General features: G+C 26.0%; 1 protein-coding gene across 1 annotated transcript; it reads right to left on the bottom strand.

The window, feature by feature from the left end:
- Positions 1-53: 53 nt before the first annotated feature.
- On the bottom strand, positions 54-27,506 carry Wsck (tyrosine-protein kinase Wsck). Its single transcript, XM_016070268.4, has 17 exons — positions 27,341-27,506; positions 24,948-25,068; positions 24,697-24,809; positions 21,511-21,706; positions 20,611-20,707; positions 19,090-19,336; positions 18,913-18,982; positions 17,306-17,466; positions 14,669-14,885; positions 13,692-13,808; positions 12,224-12,387; positions 10,771-10,872; positions 10,008-10,078; positions 6,692-6,732; positions 6,510-6,606; positions 4,144-4,243; positions 54-3,024 (listed from the first exon to the last, which is right to left on the bottom strand). Exons 2-17 carry the CDS (start codon positions 25,009-25,011, stop codon positions 2,953-2,955), a joined length of 1,929 nt encoding a protein of 642 aa, XP_015925754.2. The 5' UTR covers positions 25,012-25,068; positions 27,341-27,506; the 3' UTR covers positions 54-2,952.

Below are 27,506 nucleotides of genomic sequence, written 5' to 3'. Positions count from 1 at the left end.
TTTATACTTATTTGTTTTCATAAAAAATAACCTTACTGAAAGAACACAGAATCTAAATTCTACAAATAACTTTTATTATAACCTGTACAAAAAATTTAGTAACAACAAAAATTCAAATTCAATAGCGAATACATGGAATTACATCAACATCAAATAAAAGTCAATTTTCAGATCATGAATATTTGATAATTTTTATATAATAAAGTAAATAAATATAGTAAAACACTGAAATAAAACATCAATTATGGTACAAAATTTGATTTTGAAGTAGATCACAATAAGAAAAAATATATCAAATGTATCAAAACAAGCAACACAACAGAGTAAGAACTACTTTCTAAAATAAAATTTTAGTTTCAATAATGATACGAAATCAGATGAAAAAGAAATTTTTAACCAATAATTGCACATAAAAGGCAAGATTAAGATTGTAATGTAAAACTACCCAATACCTGATGATAAAACCACTGGTATGATAATATAAAATAGCTGAATATCACAACAGTGTCTATTAAAAATACAGTAAAAATCACAGTTAGTAAATTATAAAAACAAATTTAAACACTTTGTTTTTCCTAATTTACTCGTAGTAAACTAAAACAGAGTTACAAAACAAAAGATAAGTTTGGTTAAAAGAATTTTAAAAGTAAAATTGTTTGATTAAGATGCAAAAATTCTGCAAAGGTGTTAGTAGAGGTTTTTTATCAATATTTGTATTATTTGGTGGTAAGAAAGTTATAAATGTGAACTATCAACACTAATGCCAGGCAATATTCGAATATTAATAGTGCAATATACTGCGAAAAAATATTAAGATTTTACAAAATTTATTTAATTTAAACAGTTTACATATATCCAATGCACAAATGAGATTTAGTAGAGTGATATTGTTTTTCATAATAGTAAAGCATTCTCACAATGGTTAGTTATGGGTCATGGGCACGGAGGTTAAAGTTTCCTAAAACTACAACATGAACGATGACATGATTGACAATTACGGCATGATTGTGGCCAGCATTGTGCACAATGCTGTCCTTACTTCAAAGATAAGCTGGTACACATCAATCTAAAGCTTAGAGATCTTCAAACCGCCACTGAAAGTAGAACCCCAAATCTTGATAATTACAGTTTAGTTCCTTAACCACTGAGCCACCATGACTCCATTTTTAATAATACTGGCTGTATTATGGTAATGGAGATTAATTGTTTATTATTATATATATAATTCATCTCAACATAATAATACATGAAAATTTTTCTTTAACATTTATCCCATTATGACCACAGTCTATTTATACTTATTATAATATTGTAATCCAAATTATAAAAAAATATAGATTTCACAGTATATCACTATATTACCTAGCTTTAAACAACACTAATCTAAGATTCAATGAATGATATAAAAAATATATAGTCCATTTTTTAAGACTAGGAAATGCTAACTATTAAGTCATATATAAAAAATTGTAAGAAAATAGCTGCATACCAAAAATAAAATAAGTTTAGAGCTATTCATTGGATACCCTCTATTTAATAAAAATAGTAAGCATTCATCTTTTAGTAACAAAATTGTATATAGAAAGTTAAATAATTAAAAAAGATTTTAAGAAATAACAATGTATAATAAAATAAAATGAACAAAATGCAAAGGTAATTGCAGCTACAAAAAATTTGATACAATATCCTGGAGTTCATTTTAACTTGAGATTCATTTTAGTCTCGGCTAGGAGCCGGTTGCTTTTCAACAAACTATTTTGAAGTAGAATGCATAATAATAATAAATTATAAAAATCTGCTTTCTTCAATGAAGTTTGTATGTTAATATGTTCAATAATATAGATTTTTTTATTTTTATGTTGCATCAAGAGTTGCATATTGAAATTTTCAGAAGATTTCAGTCAACTGTACAATCATTCTGAATATAATTGAAAACAATAAATTTACTATACTACATCAAATAAAATGCTTGCAAATATTTTACACATAAACTTCACAAATAATCTAAAGAAAAAAAATTGCACATGTACTTTTTTTAAGCTAAGCTCCAAGATTTCTTTTAAACAAATAATTCAATTACATTTTGACAATTATAGCTTAAAACTAATTTAGTATTAAGCTAGAACTTAAAATTGTGAAAATTTCATTCAATTACAAATTTTTTTTGTTTGAATAAAAAAAAAAATTACATTGTAGGCACGTTTTCTTTTAGACTCTTTCATAATGATTTTCTTAAAATAAATAATTAAATTGCATTTTAAAAATTTTAGATTGATAATTAGTAAATTAATTTTTTCTGAGATTGCTTATAGGCACTCAGTCTTACATTTAAAAACTGATAAAAAAAATAAAGTCTTGAATTAAATAGCATGCGTGTAAAGGTTTTCTTACACTTATTTTGGAACGGTTTAAGTAAAAGGAATAATTTCTTTTTGAGTATTTTTTGTTCAATAGCTTTTAAATAATTAATTAAAGTTAAATTTGTTTAGAAATTTGTCTATGCAATTAACATTGAATCTGAAAATAATAACAATTAAACACTAAATTAAATGCAAGCAGACTTTTTGCATATACTAATCATAAAGTTTCCTGTTAATTTAATAATTTTAGTTTGAAAAGTGACAAAAAACTAATGAGAGGGTATTCTTTGAATTCTAAAATGTAACAACTACCGTGAGTAAAAAAAATACCCAAACCCAACACAGAAGTCAAAATTGAGAAAAAAACAAACAAACAAAGAAAAATAAACAGTAGTAAATATAAAAGAAAAAAATCGGAGAATTCTTTGGACGAAATAAGAAATAAAACAAATCAATCCATTAGAGGACTACTTGAAAGTACATAAAATATCTCACGCATGTAAAAGTTACATAATATAAACACATATAAATGGTCAATATGCAGTATAAAACATCAAAATACTGTTTGAAGGAATGTTTTTGAATCACAACCTTATTGATCTTCGGCACTAGGATCAAATTTAGCATATTGGTAGTTAACACAATCTTGAAAATTCAAATATTCCTGTAAGAATAAATATGAAAAATATGTTAAACAAATATGAAAAATATGTTATATATAAAATATCAAGGCATTTCCGAAATATTTTAGGAAATCACAGACAAATATTATAATCAAAATGCATGTCTAAAGGTCAAAACTAACATGATACAAGTAATGAAGCTTCTGTACTCACTATTCTTTTCCTGAAGTTTGTACAGTAATAAAATGCTATTTTTTTAAAAAAAACAAAACAAAAAAGTAGCACAGTGGGTAGTGTGGTACAGACAAACCACGAGTTGGCACTATTACTTATAATGCAAGTTTAGTAAATAAACAAAGTTCAAATGCAACTAATTTTTCAAATCTCATAGGTTTAACATACATTTTTTAATTTCATCAAAACATATTTTGCTTGAAAACTCTGCATGTTCAAAAAAATTACTTTTAATAAGAAATGAAAGAGTTTAAACAAACTCAAAAATCTTTTATAATTTCTTAGCAATTTGCATCTTGAATAAGGTATAAAAAGTTGAATATTCAAGGAAAAGATTTGTAAAAGTGATTAAGAATAATAAAATTGCTCATAAAAACAAGAATTAAGACATTTTTTAATAATTACTATGTTTAAACCATTATTTAAGATTCATATATTTTTTTTAAAATTTTGTGCAGAAGTGCAAATTGTATACTACAGCAAAATCTATCTCCAAAAAGTAGTTAAATTGCGACTACATTTTGAAAGTAGTTTATGATCACTATGAGTTAAAAAAAGTTATTGTTCACTACAGTTGCAGCAAAATAGTTGTAGCTAACTACAAAAACTGCAATTTTTTCTAACTACTGTGAATGTCATTATTTACTAAAAAAGACAAAATAAAATTACAATAAACTAAAAAAATAAAATAAAAAATAGTAAGTTTGAAGTTTAGGTTTAGCTAGAGGAGAGTTATTTTCCTCATGCTAACCTAAACAATTATAATTTTTTCATTCAGTGATGATATGAAATTTAAGTACAATTATCAAAACATTCAAAAATACATCTAAAAAAAATTATAACAATTCTGACAAAACTAGCAATTTTAAAACAAATAGATTGTTGAAATGAAGTGTGTTGAAACATAAAATAACTCAAAAATATACCTTTATGTTTAAGATCATTGTTTGCAAACTTGTAGCTAATTCCATAAATTTGGGTCTTTCTTCAGGATCTAGTTCCCAACAGTGAAGCATTAACTGGTAACTAAAAAATAAAGAGTGAAAAATTTTAATAACCTATAGTACATTAGAGCTGGCCACAAATAAATTGGATTACATGGAAATATAAGAAGCAAACAATTTTATTTCAGTTTAAATAGGATTTGAAACAAAAAAATTGACAATTGGAAATTATAATCCATATACCTAATGTTGCATTTTCTAGAATATTATTAACTCTTTTAATATGTCTATTACTTATCTCTGATTTCAAAACAGTTAAGTTGATGCTTATTTAAGTATATAAGTCCATCAGTAAATTAAGACAAGATGGTAAAAAACAATTAGAAAAAAAAAAATGTACCGACTTTCCCACAATTTTTCTAGACGGATTTTATCGGATTTCTCGGATTTTTGTAATCGATAACATAATTTTTCAGTTATACCATATTCTTATGTATAAAAAATATTACATAACACTTATACTTGTTAAAGGTAGTTGTAAATAAAAGTAGTTGTAGTTGTCAAGGTAGTTGGGTTTTTTTTTTTTTTTAAAAAACTATTACAACCAATTTATTTTTAAAAACATCAGATTTTCAAGTACTTTAAGCTCAAATAAATTGACTTTTTTGTTATTTTAGTAAAATTTCCTGACATTTCTAGAATGGTAGAAATTCTCTGTTCTGTAGCCATCTTGTGACATTTTTTAAAGATGAAAAATTACAACCATTAACAAAGCGAAAAAGAAAAAAAAGGGAAATTCTAAGAGTGCCATTTAGTTTTAGATAAAAATATTTCACAAAGATATTTAGAACATGAGTCATTTTTAATAAAAACAATCGTGTAAATAGCACAACTGATGCCAAAAAATATTTTGTAGCAGTAATTTGAGAGTTAGGCAAAATTGAGCTAGTATTATGATTTTAGGCCTTGAAATTAATGGTGGCAGGTATGATGTTTTGATTTTCAGCTGTATATTTTCGACAGTGTTTTTGTCACAAAACAGCATATTTCAATATGACCGGGATAGCCTGGTTAATAGGGTACTGGGCTCATGTCCAAAAGTTCGTGAGTTCGATCCCCACCGACCAAAGAATCCCCATGTAGTAAACGGTGACTGATGCACAATAAATCTGTTGAGTCACAAAGTCCACCATGATCGTATAACAAATCATACCTCTGGGGGTACTGATCCTGGAGTTTCCTTGTCTTCTGGATTGGTTCAAAATTACAAGGCTACGAAGTTGAACATTAGTAGTCTTAAACCCAAAATTGGGCCGGCTGTTCAACGACGAATATAAAATATTGTGATATTACACACATAAAATATGATATTCTTGGGAGCTCAATTGTTCATTTTGTGAATTCGTGTTAAATGTTAGAGAAGTGAATCTTCATTCTTTATAACATAGATAATTGAATAAGTAATATAATAAATGCAATAAGTAATATACTGCTGGTTATTACAAGCACAATCTATATCAGAAAATATTTAATAATGAAAAAATACTATGATGATAAAGTTTTGTTACAGAACCTAAACTTGTGAACCACTTAATACAACACTGTCCAAAACTATGAGAAATATAGTTATCAACACATTCTCTGTATTACAATATTTTATTTAAATTAGTTTCATAAATTTTTTTTTTGTTGAAAAAACTAATAGAGATATGTAAACAAACCAGTGAAATAATTGTGAACCAGTAAAATTTTTTAGTTACTGGTCCTTATAACTACCAACTAAATTTTCTTCATCTCTACTCCTGCATGTTTTACAGAATTTGTAAATTTAGTTTTAAAATTATTTAACAACCATAAAGATAATTTATTTATTTATTTACTTTTTTTTTTAAATAAAATATATATCTATCAGTCTCTATTCATTAAATTGTCATTTTAATTTTTTATTCATTTGATCCACAGAAATTCTGATACAGTACAGAACCCGTTATCCAGAAATCAGAAAACCAAAAAACCGGAACAAAATTCGATAAATTTTCCCGCAATTTAAAAAAAATTTTTTTTTTTCCTTATAAGATTTTAGGATTTTTCCTTCTTTTTTTAAAGATGTTTACCTTACCATCATTTCAAAAATAATCATTAGTGCATTACCTCATCGTTTTTTCTTATTTTTAAGATTATTTCCAAATTTTTTTTTTTTTAGTTGGGTTTAACACTAAAAAAACGGCTTTTTGTAGCGATTCAGAAAACCGGAAAAATCAGTTATCCGGATTAGCGATAGTCCCGATCGTTCCGGATAATCGGTTCTCTACTGTACTATTTATAATGAAAATATTGTTTGAACTTACAAGTCATCCATAACACCCTTAGGTTGAGGAAGTCGCATTCCTTGCATTACACGAGGCAGTACATCTCTGGATGGAAGACTAACATAAGGCGATCCTCCTATAAAAAGTCAATTCAATAACATAAAAACAAATTACAAAACTGTAACATGTATAACAGAATTATTTTATATTACGGTACTTACCCAGAGTTAAAATTTCCCACAACATCACACCAAAGGACCATCTAAAGATAAAATAATAAAAAATTATATAAATTCAAACTATATAATTAAAATATAAATTTATATTATAAATTTAAAATAATTTTTACATCAACCTTACATTTTATCTCAGATGCTAACTACTTTCAATTTTAATTAATTTCTAGAAATTTTAATTCTAACTATGGAAATGCATAAAACCTTCAAAAACAAAATTTACTTATTTTTATAAAAAGTCCATTATTTCTGGATGAATTTTTTAAAAATAAATCTGTAATTTTTACAGTTTTTGAAAAATCTTTTAAATTTGAAGATATATATCATATATCTTACTATATATAAAATTCTAATGATGGTGTCGCAGTTTTCCATTGTTGTCGATGCATTTTTATTGGCCAGAAAATCACGTGGTGTGATCCAGTTTTTCCTCATTCGTCTCCTTATTGTTTTGGTTGTAGTCAGCATAAAATTAATAAAAGTCATGCTTTTCTATAAATATTTTTGAATCCCTAACTTAAAGTTATTTTCCTGTACTGCTATTATTACGCTTTTAATTCAAGAGTTTAAAACTAAGAGAATTGCTGTTTTTTATTAGTATTATAATGTAAAATCTGCCTTACATTTTAAGATAAAGTTATTTAGAAAGGTGGTCTAACAATTATTATTTTTGAGCAAATAACATTGATATACTGTTATAAATTATAGTTAAAGAGATCTGTTAAATGATTTAGAACTTAAGGATCAGCTTCATGCACAATGAGATGCAGGCAAAAAAAAAAGTCTTTAATATATCCTACCGTTTGGTAAGTGAAAATATTAAATTAAGGATGTGAACTCATCAAATTTGTTTCAACAATATAACGTTATAACAACATAAATGTTATTTAAAAAAATGATTACTTAGAAAAATCACTTCTGTTTACCAATAGATCTAAATATCTAATATATATAATTCCCTTACGTGGCTCCCAAATTTTTGGCTGTATTTCTTTTCCGCCGGTGGCAACGTTTGCTTTGATTTTGCTTACGCTACTATTTCTGTTACACGGCGAATCGACCCATGATTGCCGCTAAAAATGTCACATGCCAAATCTATCTGAGGTGACTCAACATATAGCGCTTCTAAAAACGGAAACTGAAATAACCAGAGAGCATCAGCTGCGGCAATCTCATACTATTAAGCTAGGCAGAAGTGAGTAGTCTTTGTCGATAGATCTCTATTTTAGTATTTTGTCGAAAGTGCTTTTTTTCACGAATTTATACATTACGAATTTATTTGACGATTTTTGATTTACATCACGAATTATACTATAGCACATTTCTAATAGGTTTAACGAATTACATGTCATTTATTTGAATTCAAATTTATTTTAATGACTTAGTATTTACTAAAAAGATGTAATTTTTTTATATGGATTTGAATGATTGTTTTGAATTCTTAGAATTGTGTGCATTTGCAATGTACCTAAGTTAGTAGCGAGCGAAGCGATCTTGGTACGCGAAGCAAACCATATAAGATTGCGTAGCAATTTTCGGGGGTTGGCGAGCGTTAGCGAGCAGGGGGCGCAGCCCACTAGTATATATTAAAATCTAATTGTAACTCTAAGTAATTAAATTTATCGAAGTTTGCTCCATTATTTTTTTATACTGCAGAAAAATAGCTTTTCCACTATGGAAATGAATTGCAATCTAGCAGCTTTTTATTATTACAAAAAACGGTTTTAAAAAGTTTTTTTTTTTGGAAAGATTTTACTGAAAGGAATAATAAAAACAAACCAAGCTGGGTTGATGAGTTTTTGGACATCTCACAATAAATTAGTTGTTACATTTTGGCTTGTTACAGGCAATAACAGTCAATTAAAAAAGTCTGTAATTTAAAAATTGTGCAACACCGATGAAGAAATAGATGTCCAACAATTTATTTTCTCTAGTTGTCATGCAATCAATACTTGTCTACTCTGAGATTGTTAGGCGGTACATACTATTTTTTTACATTATTGCCTTGTTTTGTAACTTTGAACTGTTTACTGTTATTGTAATCTACCATTATAAATAAAAATTATATACTATTTCTCATTCGTATTACTTTCATAACTTAGAACATATACTACTGAATCAAAGCAGCCACAAACATGCAGAAAGAAATTCCCTGATTTTCGTAACTGATGGCATGAATTTTATTATGAGTTTTCCAACTATGCCTTATATTATAAAACACTTAGATTTGAGATTAGAGCTAAAAATAAAGAATTTTTTATTTAAAAAAAAAAAAAAAACTGCAATAAAACTAATTATTATAGAAAAAATATCAGATTTTTAAATTCTGCCAAACTTAAATTAATTTATTTCCTTTTGACTTTTTAAGAAATTTTAATTAATTTCCTGACTTTTTCTTGCTCTATGACCCCCTTGTAATTTGTCAATGCTCTTATATAGTTAAAAAAATATAATAAGCGTTTACTTAAAAATACAAAAATAAACATCAAACAATAACTGAAGAAAATTACTCTGATTTTATTAATACAAACAAAAAAGTTATGTACAAAGCGATTATATATACCCGATGAAGATATATTTAATATTGTTATGGAAGATGAACTTGAAAAAGTAAAGCACAAAAGAAAACTGATATATTTTATATACAATGTAATTCTGAAATAACCTCAAGTATTTGAAATTTTTTCACTGTAAATTTACAGGATTCTTAAATTTTATTTAGTAATCTAACAAGATGCTGAGGAAGATAAGTATAATTGTAAAAAATTAAAATTAATAAAGATAAGTACAATAAATTTATGTTTTTAAAGAAGTTAGTTGAAGTCTTTATTTGAAGAGTGGACCAAGTCTATCATAATTTATTTTGAATACCAAGTCTTAAAATTTAACGAGTGTATTGTTTTCCTTATCTTGTCAGATTTGAGGTCGCATTACTGAGTTTAAAACTTTATGTGTATAGGTTTAGGAAGTGGAGCTAAATTCATTTTTATTAATAAGAAAAGTTGGCTCACTATTAAAATAATACCTTTAATTAGTATTAAAACAAAACAAATGTGATTTAAACAGTTTAAAAAAATTAAGTTTTTTTTGCACTAATTAAGTTTTTTTTTATATCATAAGCAATGCTTTCCAGAGTTTATGGTTAATGTTTGTAAAATAATTTTATTTATTGATTTTCAAGCAATAAGATTCCAAACACTTAGAAAAATTTTATGATCTCTTTATATTCAAATTTACATTAAAATGGTATATGTACAGAGACATATAACTTAAACAATATATTAAAAACTGATCAACTTACACATCACTTTTACTTGTGTAGGTATTCAGATTCATAACTTCTGGTGCTGTCCATTTTGTATATAATAATCGCTAAAAAAATTAAAAATTCTGATGAAATTGTTTTTTAAAAACTTGTAATATATAAAATTGACAAAGGTGAAATAAGTCAAAGAATTTGCAATGATAATATTTTGCTTCTGGTCAGTAACTAAATATTTACTTTAATAATTTTATTGAAATTAAAATGCTATTATTATGCTATTTATAATAAAATGCTATTTATTAAGTAAAAAAACTGTTTAAAATAATTAAATTTCATGCTTTAAATATTAAGATTTTTAGTATAAGCTCAGGTAAAAAAAAATTAGCGGCAAGAATAACTAAAACTTTGGGGATAATCCATTTCATGTCCAGAAGATATTCCATGCATCTTTGTTACATTAAAAGCCTTACACTTTCTTTAAAAGACTTTTCTTATACTTCATGAAATATTATGTTATTTACTGAACAATATAATTTTTGTTTTAGGCGCATATTATGATAGAAATACTGTATCGAAGCTTATAGAACAGTTCATAAAGTTTGTTCAGTATACTTCACTACAAAATAGAATTTTCATTAACTTAAAAAATATAAAAACTATGCAATAATAAATGTATTAAAAATATGCAAATACCTGATTTACATTCGAAAAACTTTTAAAAAGTTTAAATTATAATTAGTGTTTTCTTTAAATATTAAAAGTTAACATTTTACATATAACAAATAAAATATATAGTTACCTTTCCAAGAGGATTGTAATAACCAAGGCCAAAATGAGCAACTTTAGGTGTGGATCCCTCAGCTATTAGAACATTTCTTGTAGATAAATGCTTATGCAAAACCTAAATAATAATACAAAACAAATAAAAAAAATGTGAAACTAAGAACTTATATTTGATAAACAGCCAATAATACATTTAATCCAGAAATGCATAACACAGGACAGTGCCAGCAGATGACGTTTTTGTGCTCCAAGCGATACTGAAAACGGCATTCTTAAAGCTGAATTTTGGAAGAAAAGAATTTTACAATCTTAAAAAATAAATTGAATTGTTCTGCTGATGTATTTACAATGCTGTAGAAAATTGCTTTTTTTAAAAAAATTCTATACCTTTTTTTTCTTTCATATCAAGCCAAAATTCTCATTTGGGAAACATAAGAACAACATAAATAACAATTAATGCATTCAATGCTAAAAAAGAAAAATGTTAGTTCAGTTAATGAGAATATCACTGCAAATTGTCTTCAATAAAAGAAAGAAAACAATTAAATTCTGTAACATTTAAATGTTTTATTTTTTTCCTGCCCACATCAGCAATCAAGATTTCTACACAAACTGAAACAAAAACAGAAGTCATTTACACAAACTTTCAAAGATCATGTGGGATATGATTCCATCTATTTGTGCTTCAATTCTTTTTTTTTATTACCAATATTACGATGTTGATGGCCTAAATTTAAGAAAAAAAATGTCCTTACAAAATGCCTTTGAAAACTACAAAAAATGATCTTATATAAAATAATGCCTTTAACTATAAAAATAAATGTAATAATTAAAATAAATATGCAATTTATAAATTATATAAAATGCTAATAAATAAATCTTCAAGAATATCAGTATCATATTGTAATACCAAATATTTTTTTGATAATACTCAAATTAAAAGATTGTTTATTGTCCAAAAGAAAATTCTTTTATCTTGAAATACTCAGTTCAACATCAACACCTGTTGTTTGTGGAAATTTAAGAAAACTAAATTCAATGCAAAAATTGCATTTATTTATAAAGAAAAAGATATTGCTTACAAATAAAATGCTCTATAAAAAGGTTATGATAAATGACTTGATAAAAAGTTGAAAAAAAAAAGTAAAAAATATTAAAAAAAATACAAAAAAAAATATTGACCTACAAAGGAAAAAAACAAATAAGTAATCAAAATATGCATCATTATCATCAACATGCTAGCCCAGTTTATTAGAATTTCAAAGATATTATACAGAATTCTGCGTACTCCAAAAAATAAATCATGCATTTAATATGGGGATATGTAAAATAATAATAATAATAAAAAAAAAAAGTACAAAAAAAAAATGCTAACTTTTGTGCAGAATTTTTTTTTAGTTTCTGCTAGATTCAAAATCTTTTTGTGAATTTGAATCACCCTATCAGAAGGAAAAGAAAAATATTCCTACCCCTCTATCAGCCAGATGTGCCATTCCACGAGCAACACCAGCAGCCAACTCAAGAAGTAATGGTTCCGATAAATTAGTAACTTTTCCTCCAGGTTGTTGGCGACTTCTGAGCAACATTCCCCTTAATGATGTAGGGTGATGTTCAATTGCAACATGGAGGACATCTATAGCATGAAAAATATAGTAATATTTATTTAAAGTTATTTTTTAAATTAACTTAAAAATTTGAATGATAAATGCATTTCAGAAATTCAGTTACCATTTTATGAGCATTTAATGTCTGCAAAAAACAACAATTTGAAAATTTATAGAAAAGGCCATTCATAAATGATATCAGGTTTGGAAGTTCCTGATATTGCGACAAGGGGTAGGGAAAGTTAGAAATAAGTTTGACTTCCCACATTTTAATTAAAATAAAAAGTTTAAAACGAGCTGATTAAATATATTTATATTGCTTGCTTTATATTTTTTGCATTTAATATAGTTATGCCCACAAATGCAGCTAAAACTGAGTTAAAGCATAAAAATAAAATTTTTAAACATAATTTATAACATGTGTTTGTTTCTGAACTGTTTGCATATGTTAATATAACATAACATGACATGTAAAGGGAAAGAGAGGGATCAAAAATACTGAACAAAAAAAAAAGTGCAACATCATATATGGATGCTGAAATAATGCTTTTTTGAAAGTATTTTATAATAAAATTACACATTTAAAATATTTTAGAAAGAAGTTAAAAAGATGAGCACAAAAAAAGAAAGAAAAATTTACACATAAAACAATTTTACGCAATAAAAAATATAACAAAAATATAAAAAAATTACTTTTCTAAAAACTTCAATGTATTTAAAGTGTTAAACAAACCATATAATTTATAACTATTCTTTTATTATCTATTTATTCTATTATTTCTATCTATTCTATTTTTCACATTATATAAAGAGTGAGGCCTCTTGCCTCTCATAATTGAATAACTTAATTTTTTATAATGGACAGTTTGCTAAAAGAACTCTCATCACAAGCAGTAGTAACAGGAACAGTTTTCATTAAATGACAGTTTATTAGCTAAAAGTATTTTTTTTAAACTAATAATGTTTCTGAGATTTCAATGGATTTCAAGTTAATACTACAACAAACTCAGTAAATTAGATGATTGTCTAAAATTGTCGTATGCTATAAAAAATTTCCTGAATTTCAGAATAACATAGATTTTGGAGAGGTCACAGTAGCTCCTACCCTGGCACCAATGCAGAGAAAAAGCGTAAGATTATAATAAAGGAGAATAATTTCTATTATAACAAAAACTAACAATTTAAGTACAAAATCGAAATTTTTTTTAAAGCAAAAAGCAGAGATTTTGTTGAAAAAAAGTGTAAATTCATTTTAAAATTTATTTGTAAGTTTTCTTTAATTTTTTTTTCATACAAAAAAATAAAAATAAAATGTAACTTCTCATAAACATACCTCTTTCATCACAAGCACCAAGAAATTCAACAACATTGGTATGAACTTGCACTCTGGACATAAGATCTAATTCACATAACAATTGTTTATGTTCCTTTTCCAGTAGAAGGGATGGAGCTTGAAAAAAAGTGTGTATTAAAAATAATTTAAATAATAAATTAACTTATAAAATATAAAAAAACACAAGTTCTTTTACAAGAATGAATATGATTAAGTTTTATTTAGATTCGCATCATTTTATAAAATGCACATGTCAACAAAGTGAAAAAGAAACTTTTCTCCCAGAAGGAAATAAAAGAAAAATTAAGGGTAAAAATGCAACTATTTGTTAGTTGTAATTTTCTCTTCACTGATCAATAATTTATAAATTATTAAAGAATTAAGTATAGAACTTTAAGCAAACATTGAAAATAAAATAAAAGTTACTTAAAAGTCAGTTAAATTAAGATTCATGGGAGAGTATTAATATTTTACAACTCGTGTATTGCAATAAGTAGCTGACAAGAATAAAATTTTGATTGTTTAGTTAGAAAACGAAGAAATCATTTTGGAATTTTTTTTATCTCCTAATTAACCCTTTGTACTTAAGAAGTTCAGAGAAGAATTAATTCAATGAACCTGAATTTTAAAATTTATATTTTCAGATTAGCAATTATATATAAAAAAAATAATAATAATTGAGGTTATGTAAATTTTTAATCTTTACAGTTCTTTAATTAATTACTTTAAATACTTTGAGAGCCAGCGGTTAACATAACTTATTAATAACAAATATAACATTATTTTTATAATGACATAATAAAGAAAAATTGATACAGTTTTTGTTCATTTAATCACACCTTACAATGAATTATATTTAAATGAAACAAACATTATTTAAATATATGTGAAAAAATTTCTAAAAACAATAGTTTTTTTTTTCATTCTCTATTTAGAGATGATTGGAAAACTAAATATGTAATGTTAAATATGTTTACCTTGCATGTATTGAACAATGCAGGGAATAGCTTGTTCTCTTCTTCTAACTAATCCTTCCCTTATTTCTCCAAATTGCCCGACACCAAGCACAGTTTGATGAACATCCAAATTCGATTTAGAGATTTGAGGATATTTTTCTCTTAGACTCTCGTACACCTCACTCAGATCAGCATCATCATTTATCTGCAGCATTCCCGGTATGAAACCATTTTCATCCTATGAATGTACACATTTTAATTCAGTTTACTTTGGTATGAGACAAGGTTATTTTAAGTCAATTCTCTATCATATAGAGTTAAGCCTAAATTGTATCAAAAAGTAAATTAGTTTGAAAAGATTTTTTTTCTCATTGTTTACGAATATATATGTTATAATTCTAAATGATAGCTTTTTATAGTTATTTCTTATTTTTGATAACATTATTTAAATGAATACTAGTTGTTCTAGCATCTCTTAATTATGTTGTTTGAATATGTAGGGACCCACTAATTTATATGTTAAAACCTAATTAATAATTAACAGTAATCAAAATAAATAATTATTATAATTGTAAAGAGTAAATTTTTACACAAGGAATCATTAATATATATATATGATTCCTTATTATAATTCTCACTCAATCCTCTTTATATATATTTTTTAAAATTCTGATAGCAAAATGAATACTAGTTGTTCCAGCCTCGATTCATTGAACATGTAGGGAACACCGCATCACTAATTTACATGTTAAAACCTAATTAATAATTATTAGTAATCAGAGCATTAATTATTATTGTAAAGGGCAAACTTTAACACAAGGAATCTCAAATATTTAATGGTATAAGTCCTAAAGAGTTAGAATGTGTGTATTTTAGATAACAAAATGTTTCATTCGAGTGCTAAACTATTAGGGGTAATCATTCGATTATACAAAGAAAATTGGATCTGGATGACATTAGTTCTATAAACAGTGTATTAACGTTTATAAAAAGATTTAAACAAAGAATTAATTACTTATCACTCTATTATAGTTTTTTATTCACTATATTTATTTCATTATATAAATGAAATTATTAAATTATAACACCTAATTTGCATATGGATATCTGCTTAAAACTAAGGGTTGTAGATTTTCTTTTAATTTTAAATTTTACTGCAGTTTTAATGCATATAGAAAATATGTCTTTTTAACAACAAAACTGTTCATAAGCAATCATCATACTCTTTTGGAAAGAGCAAATAAAAAAGTATTAATTAAACAAAATTGACATCTCATGTTTTTCAAAGGTTTTAAAAAGTTTTTTTAAACTTTATTTCAGAGGCTATCTTCAGTAATTTTAGAAATTGACATTAAAAAGTAGTTAATGTAAATGAATAAAAAAAGAAATATCAATCACATTTTAGTACACTTTGTAAAATACATATTTACCTTTATTATGTTAAAAAACATACATATTAAATTGAAATAACAAGTAAAGAAAGAAATACAGCAATTTCTCCTTAGTGCAGACTCCATTTCGGACAAGGGATTCTTTGATTGGGCAGGTCTTCTGGCAAGTAAAGAAAAAAAAAAAGGTTCTCGTTGCTAGTTTTCACACATGCAGAATTAGCTTTTGAATCATGTGAAACACAGTTTCTGATACAAAGTGTGTTTTTATTTAGTCTAACATGATGTCAATTTTGAGATAGTCCTACAAAATCAATAATTTCTAGTTTGTAGTACTTGCTATCCAAATAAACCTATTTAGTTTATTTATTCAATATTTTGAGGAAAAAGTTGAAATGTTTAAAATTTGATGGATATTTTCAATAGAATTTTTTAATAAAATTGATTGTTTGTTATCCCCCTCTTCCTAAATCTTTTTTTTTCGCATTATGAAGATTCTTGATGAAGTTATCATCATTAGTGAAGACAAAAGTACCACATGAGGGATAAAAATCACTAGAAAAAATTTATTGAAACCTACAATTTTTGTTATTTTGACTCAGAAATATGAGAAAGTAACTAACTAACAAAATAATAAAAACAGTATCTAAATAATCTGGTAGGTACTACACATTAAGCTTCATTTACAGTAAGACACTATTTAAAAAAACAAACAAACAAGAATTATAAAATTGCATCGATCAACCAGACATGCAATTTACATTAAGCTGAATTATTGAGAAACCACTTCATTAATTTTTATCTAAAAACAAATACTTAATTCAAATGAATCAGATTAAAAATCATACTTTTTCATGAGAATAACTCTCACTGTGTTCCGAGGACAGCTTGCAATTAGAAAAACATATAAGTTAAAATAAGGTAAAAGTTTACTTTCATAAAAAATATTTATTCCAATATTTTTTTAAAAAAATACTTTAATTCTTTAACAAGTAATTCAAATCTATATATATCTAAAATTATTGCCGAGAAGAAGGATTAAAAACAGCTCTTAGGGAAAAAGAGCACAATATTTATTTAATACTTATTAGAGAGTGACATCATCTAGGTGTCACTCTCTAATAAGGTGATATGAAGATAAAGATTATAATTATATTTATCATGACACAAATTATAACAGATTCTGTTAATTTTTTGTTTAGAAATATTTAAAGAATGTTTGATAACTACAGCTTCTTAAACAACATGGAATAAATGTAATGTGACATACTGCTTCTGAACCGTGAGCTCTTAAAACCATTTCATCTGACGGTCTTCTTTTACCATAATGTTTTCTGAGCAAGAAATAAACAATAACTGACACAACAAGAAGAAATCCAAAAACACCGATTGCAGCAGAAAGAATAACAGATAACTTTGAGCTTGTTGGAGCTGGAAGAAAATTTTTTATCAACTGTAAGTAAATCTTAATATTAACTGTAAGCAAAATTATAATAAAAAAAGACTAAATAGATTCTTAGCTGGTCAAATTTCATATTGAAAAAATGATTTAAAAATCTTTTCAGGGAAGTATGCTAATATCTTGATTTTTATTACAATAAGTTATGTAGATTTACAAGATGATAGCTGAATTAAGTATGAAGTTAATTATAATTTAAGTTGAAAAATCATTAAAACTAGATAAAATAAGAGTTTTCAACAGTAGAATTTCAAAATTTTTAAAAGTTTCTCCGTTCTTGCCTTCTTTCTCCTTTCATTATTATGAAGAAAAAAAAATTCTTCAGATGTTAAAAATAAAATACATATGCTGGATACTTGTTATTTGAGCTAATACAAATATTGTTGGAAAAATGTAATATAATTCCCTAAAATTGGGCACATTTACACAAAAACATCAACAAACTAAATAAAAACTATAAATTTATTTAATATTATTGCAAAAAATACCTTAATACAGATAATAAGATTTAAAAATAACAAATAAGAATTTATTGAATATATATATATATATATATATAGACAATTTCATGACACAGAGGGCAACATAAAAAATAAATAAATAAGCGGTTAATAGTACTCCTACATTTATAAATGTTAGTTTTTACATATTTTATAATAATAATAAAAATTTTAATAAAGTTTTTATTTGTAACAACAGCCTAATAGATACTAACATCAGTCACAAGAGCTTTTTCTCCATTTGCCACTTTTCATAAGTAATTTTATGTGTACATTCAATGTTTTCTGTTAATTTGAAATTTTTTAAAATAAATTTAAAAAAATCTCATTATTGCTTATTGAAGAAGGAGAATATAAAAAAATTATGATGTTTTACATCATATCCTTCCTTCATAACACCAGTCACACTTTATATTTTTATTCTAAATAAACATTTATAATTTCATCTTCTTTTTTCTTTCTTACATGCACAATAGTATTTGACTATTCAAAAACATTCAATATAATTAAAAAAAAAATTAAATTATTAAATATTTATTATTACTGTGGCATAGTCCATAGATAGATACTTCTTGATGATATTTAATTTTTTTCCTTTTTTAAATTTTTTAATTAAACTTATAAATCAGTAAATCTTGCTTAATTTTCTTCAGAATGAAAATTTGAGTTAAACAGTGCACACAATCTTAAACTATATTTTCGTTATTTAATCCTAAAAGTTAAAAAGTAATTTTATAAATAGATAATTTGCATACAGTGCAAGTATGTTTTATTTATGAATACATGACAAGACTAACCAATCAATTAACTAACAGCTCTTAAGGTAGCAAAATCAAATATTTTAAAACTCCTAAAAACTAAGAATACAATAAGAACAATAAAGTTAAATAATAATAATAAATATTCAAAGCAATTTACCCTTAAAAACATCATCTTCTTCTTCACTTTCAATACTAGACTGTAAAGGCGAATAGGTTATTTTTGTAACCTATTAAAAATAATTAACACAATTAGTAGTTTTAAAGATGCATAAGCTAGAAAAAAATATTTTAATCATTAAAATAAATAGAAAAATAATTAAATGCATTATTTTACCCCATTTAGAGAGCTGACTACTCCAATAAGTATCTCATAATCTCGATCTTCTGACAATGGTGCATTGTAATATCCGTTATACATTCTCTTGTCTCCAACTATAAAAGATCGATTTGCATGCTCAGGAAGTAGATCAGCTGTGATATAAAATGGAAGACCAGTTTCTAGTGACAAGGAATAGTTGCCAACTTCTTCTGGATTAAAAAATATTAGAGAATGTTTCTCTAATGTCACAACATAATAACCCCTGAAAAATGATCAAAGCAATGAAATTACAAATGATGTGAAATCAAATTTAACTAATATATAAAATAACTAACAAAAATTTCTCCTTAAATTAAAGTAAATAGATAGCAAATGATGTTCATCAACTGATTACAATTAAGTAGTTCATTTTAATCCAACTTATGTAATGAAACTTTGAAAACTATAATGTTTATTGCAAAACACAAGACAGGTTCTTAAGGGGAGGCTATACTGTGTGGGAGAAACTCTTTACGGCAAATTCTCCTTCAGTCATATTAAGAAAAAGAAAAAAATGAGTTCAGATGAGGAAGTTTCACTGTTATGCAGAAAGGAAAGTAATGGGATACCTGCATGCAATGTAGTGAGGGTATCTCGATCCTGATTGGTTGTTAAAATGTGGCATTTTTTTTACGTTAGCAACTGTTCTTCATATTCTATTTCAAGTAAACCAAGATCGTCAAATATCAATTCTCTTAGGTAATACATCCAATATTCTTTCACAATGATTTTTTTACCATATATTTCTTACTTAACAAAGAAAGGTACAAAACCATGTTGAACATAAACAAACTAATTAAGCATCAATGTTGCCAGATACACAAAACAAAAATATATTACAGTTACAATAAAATATAAAAGCAAATAATAAATCTAAGTTAAGTAAAAGACATAGACAACAATGAATGATAGATCAGTTATTTTGATGTATGATACGGCACTGTATTTAATTAACTTCACGTTAATTAACCTTCTAACCTATGCGGAGAAACTTGGGTGAATTTTAATACGCCATTTTGCTTATAAACAATCAGCTGGTGCTGACAACATTGGTGACATGTGTGGGTATCCATGATCATCTTAAAGTGCAAATACCAAATAATCCTTTAATTTGTTTGCGAAAAAAAAAGCATTAGTGAAGCATTTTAAGTTATACTATTAATATTATTATTAATTATTATTATATTATTAATGTATATGAAAGAGAATTTACAATGAAGGGCTTCTTCTGCCGTATCCTTTTCAAGCAAAGCAATATCCCTAAATAAAGAGAATAGTTATCAGGGTGATAATGAAAGAGACAAAAAGTGAAACATGATTCAGATTACAATTACCATTAAGAAATTTCAAATGCTTGCTGGTGGCAAAAATTCGAGATCTTTTTTCTGCCTAAAAGGTTGGGGATCCCATTTAATTTCAAAATGCAGAAATTATTGAAATTTGCTGACAATGTATTGATTTATGAATGTCACAGGAAGAATATTTGAATTAACTTACGTTATAGGGCCTTTATTGCTGACACCTTCAGGTATGTGAATGGAAAGAGTTTCTCCTTTTCTCTCAATAATGTCAACTGGGGAAGGTTCATCAGGTTCTGATTAACACAAAGAAATATTAATCTGATTAACACAAAGTAATATTATAAAACTATATTTTAGCTTCAGTTAAGCTGTTTAGAATACAACGTTAGATTATAAAGTAAATATGTCTCCAGAATTGGAAGGTTTTAAGTCAAATTTTAAAACCAAATTAAACTGAACAGAATACAAATACCCAGGTTAGTCTCAGATAATAGGAAATGATGGTGTAAAAATAAATAAAAATTTTAAAGTTTTAATTTATGATTTTTTTTAAATGTTAGTATATATGCCTACAATCATGAAAAAAATTACCAGCAAAGAATTTATTTCTGCTTTTGCTTAATATTAGGTGATGCTTATGTGACAACTTTTGTCACATAGTAACAACTTTACAACACATAGTAACAAAGTAACAACTTTTTCTAATAAAGTATTTTTATAATACATAGAAAGTTTGAAGACAGTTACATGTAACATGTTTTATTTAACATTTTATTTTTATATTCAGTCACATTCTCTTATGTCATTTTTATATTCTGTCACATTCTCTTATGTCATTTTTATATTCTGTCACATTCTCTTATGTCATTTTTATATTCTGTCACATTCTCTTATGTCATTTTTATATTCTGTCACATTCTCTTATGTCATTTTTATATTCTATCACATTCTCTTATGTCATTTTTATATTCTGTCACATTCTCTTATGTCATTTTTATATTCTGTCTCATTCTCTTACGTCATTTTTATATTCTGTCACATTCTCTTATGTCATTTTTATATTCTGTCATTTTTATATTCTGTTATGTTTTCTTACCTCCCACTTCAGTCCAAACCATTTTGGTAGAGGGATCAGAGTGACCATCACTGGTCACTGCCCAGACACTGATATTGTACATCGTTCCTGGATGAAGACCCAGCAAATCAGAGCTATGAGTTGTATTATAAAAAGTCCACTCATTTCGGTTGAGTGCATCCATTTGGCTATAAGATTTAACTGGATAAGCAGAAACCTAATAAAACAAGTTTTTTAGGAGTTGGATTTCAATTGAAAAATTCTTAAATAAGAGACAGGCAACAAACAAATGTTCATAACTAAGGCCCGGATTTTGATGACATTTGCATTTTTTGTCCTTTAGAGCATTTTTTGAGATTTATAGGGCATTTTCTTTAATTTTTAGGGCGTATTTTGCATTTTAAAGCATTTTTTAAATTTTTTGTAATTTTTATTATTTTTTATAATTTTTTACTAGTACACAGGCTTCCAAACAATGAAGAAAATCTCTAGGATATTAACAGGTGGAGCAACATCTGTTCAAATTGAGGAAGAATTGTCTGTAAGTGTGACTGTCCTTTTCAAGTATGCACCATTAACATCAGTAGACGTTGAAAGAAGCTTCTCCTGGTATAAAAATTTGTTTTCAGACAAGAGACGCTCGTTTACATTTCAAAATATTAAAAAAAATTTAATAATTTACTGTAATTCTGATATTTAGTAATATTATGAGATGGAAGTTGTTATATTCATTTAAGTTTCTATACAAAATGAAAATGTTTTGGAGTCAATATACTTTCCTTTTTTTCGTTATTTTAGGATATAACATATTTTTCAAACTTTAATGAACGCAGAACAAGTATTGCATCGCTTTATATTTTTTGAAACGACTCATAATAATTTTAAAGAGTAAAACATTGTTTTAGTTCAATATTTTAACTTCTACTTAAGTCATGTCATAAGGCAATTGTTAGCACAATTTTCGCATTTTAAGGGCATTTTTTGCAGTTTGTAAGGGCATTTTTTGCACTTTTTAAGGACATTAATTGAGATTTTTTAGGTCATCAAAATCCGGGCTCTATTCATAATATTAAACAAATAAAAAAAAATAATAAAAAAAGTGCAGTGTAGTGCTTAAAAACAAATTTTTTTTTTACAAAGATATAATGTATTTCATATTTTTTTTTTCATTTTTTAAGATATACCTTTTATTTACTTGAATAAAATCATAAGTTAAACACATTTAACACAATTGCACAAAATAAATGTAACCTAAAATATCAAATAAATGCTGATTGATAAATTTTAGAAAATTCGCGACTTAGTCTCAGAGTTATTAGCTTTAAATCAAGGAAAAAAATAATCTATTTAACGGTTCAAACTTTGACAGTAATTTTTTAAATTAAACAGCTTTATTTATATATTATCTGATTAAAAACTTTATTCGCTTCAAAAAAGCTTTATTTATATATTAACTGATAGAAAACTTTATTCGCTTCAAAAAAGCTTTATTTATATATTATCTGATTAAAAACTTTATTCGCTTCAAAAATATACAAATAGGAAATAACAGTTGACATGTTTCAAGCACTTCAAAAGTAGATGCTCATTTTCAAGACTTGCCAGGCGTGAATGAGAAGAAACAAAAGTGATTTGAAATAAAAAACACAAAGTTCCCAATGAGACATATAAAATTAAAGTTGAGAAACAAAACAAGAAAATCAGTTGAGAAACAAAACAAGAAAATCTACGGAGAGACAGTGAAGAACTAATGTTTATTTGCTGTAATATTTTTCTTCTTTTGTTTCTCACTTTTATTTTTCCATTTTTTGTTGCCAACTTTAAGTTTTTTTCTATTTTTTATTTTTTTAAAAAAATTTCAAATCATTTTTATTTCTTCTCATTCACGCCTGGCAAGTCTTGAAAATTGGCACCTCTATTTGAAGTGAATGAAGTTTTTAATCAGGTATTATCTTACCACATCATTTCTTGGAATTATTTATTTAAGTTTTATTTATGGTTAAAATTGTCAAATACTAGTCAAAAGTTTGACAACCCTGAAATGGAGATGCAATCAAACATGCACACAGACTCTTTATTTATTCATAGAGATAAAACATTTTCCATTATAATTTTTCTTTTCTCAAAACTTACTGATTTCATTTTCTTTTTTTTTTTTAACACTAAAAGTAATGCTTTAACTTATTTATGCACTTAAAGCCATTTGTACTTTAGCATGGAAATGTTTTCTTTTAGAAATCTTTAGAAAGTAATTACATTATCACTTAAAATATGTTATTTAAATCAATCAAAAGATTCATAATTTTTTTTTTTTTTTTTTTGACAGGCAGTTCTCAAACAGATTACAAAAAGAGTAGCAAAATAAAATGTAGAAAAACAAAGTCATTTAAAAAAAATAAATAAAATCATCATTACTTTGTGTAAAATCTATAAATAAAATGATTGATAATAGTTAGTCACTTTAAACTTCAATGTCCACGGCCTTAAATTTTAAAAACATAAACACACATGAAAAGGGCTATATTTTACATTGTGTCATTTTGTATCAACTCTACAATACCTTAAATTGCATTTAAAGTTCTGAAGTAAACTTTTACAATAGTAATACAGTAAGAGTATTTTTTTCCAAAACATATAAAATGATACAAGAATTTGAAATAAGAGAACCAATAACATTGCAGTATAAACTTCTATATAACAAAAACATTTTTTTAACATACTGTCCATTTTTTGAGATGTTATAATTGATTTGAAAAACTTAAAACATCTTATTTGCCACATTTTCAGACAGCACAATCAACTTCAGTAGTTTTTTTTTCTTCTTTTTTTTTACTATCTGTAAACTCTAGTTGTTGTGTTCAACTTTTAGAAAAACCCCCCACCATTTTGAAGTTAAAATTAGATAGTTGACGTGTATGCAAAAAAAAAAAAAAAAAAACAAACTCGTTTAAGGATTGTACAGATTTACTGTGAGAGAAAATAATGACACATACTTCATACACATTTCTTTCAAATAAATTTAAATTAATCTGGAAATTAAAAGTAAATTTTATTGAAAAAAAAAACCCTCATGTTTTGATTGATAATATTGTAACAAAATATTTTTAAAATGTATGTGGCTAACAAATTAATAAGCAAATTCAGATCAGGTCTGATAAAAAGCAAATAAAAATCATACTTAAAAAATAGCTAAATTAAATAGCTTACTTGATACTTTTCAATAACTTTGTCAGGAACAGATACTGTGGTCCAGCTGACATGCATTTTACTTTCAGTAATATTTGATACGGTTAGCTCTGGTCCAGCGATACAGTTGTTACCTAATTAAAGGCAACATTAAAAAATACTAAATACATATTATAAACTGTTTAATAAAACATTTATCAAAGTAAAAAAAAAACAGTATTTATACAAAATAAAAGAATTTTTTTTTTATTAATAAAACATGAAATATATACCTTTAATGAATATCATAAATATTAGCAATATGCAAGAAAAGACTTGAAGCTTCATTTTAGTCATTTCTGAAGTTTTCTTTTTCACATTTGCAAAAGGCTATTTGCAGAATTAATATGGAATCTAGAAAAGAATTAAAAAGTTTGCTCAACAATTTCAAAAATTATTAATACAGTGTAAATTATTATATACTTAAGTTAAGACAAAATAATTTCTACGGTCTGTTGGGCCTACTGCAGAGGCTTGAGAAAGGAGGGTGGAAAAAGTGAAAAGTTAAAAATGCTTTTTGGTTACAGACTAACAATGATAGGGAACAAAATGACTAATGATCAAAAATTTTTGTGACTATTCATAAAACCATTAGTAATTTTAATATTGTAGGCCATGATAAAACAATGGACTTCAGTATATTGGTCCAAACTGCAATGGTTGAGAAAGAAAAATGGCTTGGCTAAACATGGAAATTAAGATAAATTTTGTCCTAAAACCTAATCTTTTAAAAGTAAAAAATAAAAAAAAAATGTCTTTTTTTAAAAACAAATTTCCCCTTTTGTAGTTGAATAAAATTAATTATTTAAGTAAGTATGATAAAAAGATAATTAGTAGCGTAATAGTTTTTAAAAGCAAGCTACATAAACATACCATATGTCATTTTACACAAGCGAAATGCTAATATGTTTTCGACATAAAGTAAATGATAGATAAATGTCATAGTTTTGAATCAAGATTTTTTGCTTTTCCATCAATTTTAAAACACTCAGATAATAATTAATTTCAATAAATTTGACTTTTTTTCAATTTGTCATTTGTATTATATCAGCTCAAAAGACTGTGGTATGTTGCTGTTGTTTCGATTGATCAATATCATCAAGCCTACTTGGTAAAATCCAGCAAATTCAAGGCAGAGGAAGCGCCTCTTGTTCTTTAGTGGCGCCTTCTATGGCCAAGAATATGAGTTCAGCTGCACACATCACAGCTCGGTTCAGAGGGCGGACACATTCAAACACCCACAGATCATAATATTGCCCTGAACCAGAGAACGACAAATCGCCAATTCAGTATTTTCAGAGGAGTCTACAGAGGGAGTCTTCGGCCAGTGGGGGCCTCCTGGACATGGGCCCAACACCCTACTTAACAGACTACCCCAGCCAAACTGTTGTACAACTATGAAAATTCTAATACAATTTTTTTTTTAAATATACAAGACTAATTAAATTCAAACATAGCACAGAATTGAATAATTATAAAAGTGAACTACAAAAGATTTTGAATAAAATAAACTTATACTTTATAAAACATTACATATATAACATTACATTACATTATAAACAAGGGAAGATATGGTCAAAAAAAGTAAAATATCTTATTTAGGGTAATGTCATTAATTTTACTCAATTATCTTGATAATGACTATGATCTTGGTCCACACACAATCACTAAATAAAAGGAGAGATTTCCATATCGTGATCTGTGGCAGAATAATCGCGAAGTCTTGGAAACTTCCGGGCAGTGACCCACGAGAAACCAAAAAAATAAAAATCACAGAAAGGGACCAACTCGAAAGGTATAACCCGTAGCAACCCCAAGGAAGTTGTTTTTTAAAGAAAACTTGCAAGTTTAAAATCTATTTGGCACCTTGGCGATTGTAGTTGGCAAGACAGATCAGGATACGGAAACAGCCCCAAATAAAAGATAGTGAATATGAAACAAAATTGAAAACTTTTCTTAAAAACCAATAATTTTATAAAATACATTAAAAATTTTCATATTGAAAAATTGGCTTTTATTCTAATTTCCCTTATTTGAGAGATTAATAGAATAAATAATTACATTAAATGGTGTAATCAATATAGAAAAATTTACAATTTTTAAACCAATAAAATCCATCTCTTGATTCTGCACGAAAACATCTTTTGAAAAGGGTGCAATAACTTTATTTGTTTGATTTTCATTTCGTACAGCTTTTTATGAAAGCGTTTAAAATTAACAACTAATGCAAAGTTATGGAAATATTTATATGCATAAATCAGAGTAGATTCTCAAACACTGAAATCTCTGAGACAAATTATTTTTTCAATATATATTCAAATTAGAGAGATAAAACAAGCGTTTGATCAATATGTCACAAATAAAAGTAAACCAGGGCGTGGATTTCAATTCTGTAATACTCTTTTAGGATCATGCATAGACAATTATTGGAAATAATAACCCAAAAGTTTAAAGTGATTCGTGATGAAAATATTTGTTACAGTAATTTATATTCATCACAACTGATATTTAGATCAACTAAAATAAATCGAAGTACTGAAATTCATACAATAGACAAGGTACTAAAACTGTGAATAGTTATCTGTCACAAGAAATGAAAAAAAAATGTTTTAGTTTATTTAATTACCTTCTACACTTATGCAATAAAATTGTTTACAAAGATTAGTTTCATAGTACAGATACTATCTAATTTCACTAATTTAAAAAAAAATTAAACATTGTCGACTCCATTTACAAACAAACAAACACTGATGCCAATAACCCCAAGCGGAAATCATGCGCTGTCCTGTTTT

This window comes from Parasteatoda tepidariorum, chromosome 4 (assembly GCF_982258835.1).
Source record: "Parasteatoda tepidariorum strain Cologne lab strain chromosome 4, Ptep-v5.0, whole genome shotgun sequence".
NCBI classification, from domain to species: Eukaryota; Metazoa; Arthropoda; class Arachnida; order Araneae; family Theridiidae; genus Parasteatoda; species Parasteatoda tepidariorum.
The sequence above is the reverse complement of the archived record's forward strand: the minus strand, read 5'-3'. Positions and strand labels throughout refer to the sequence as shown.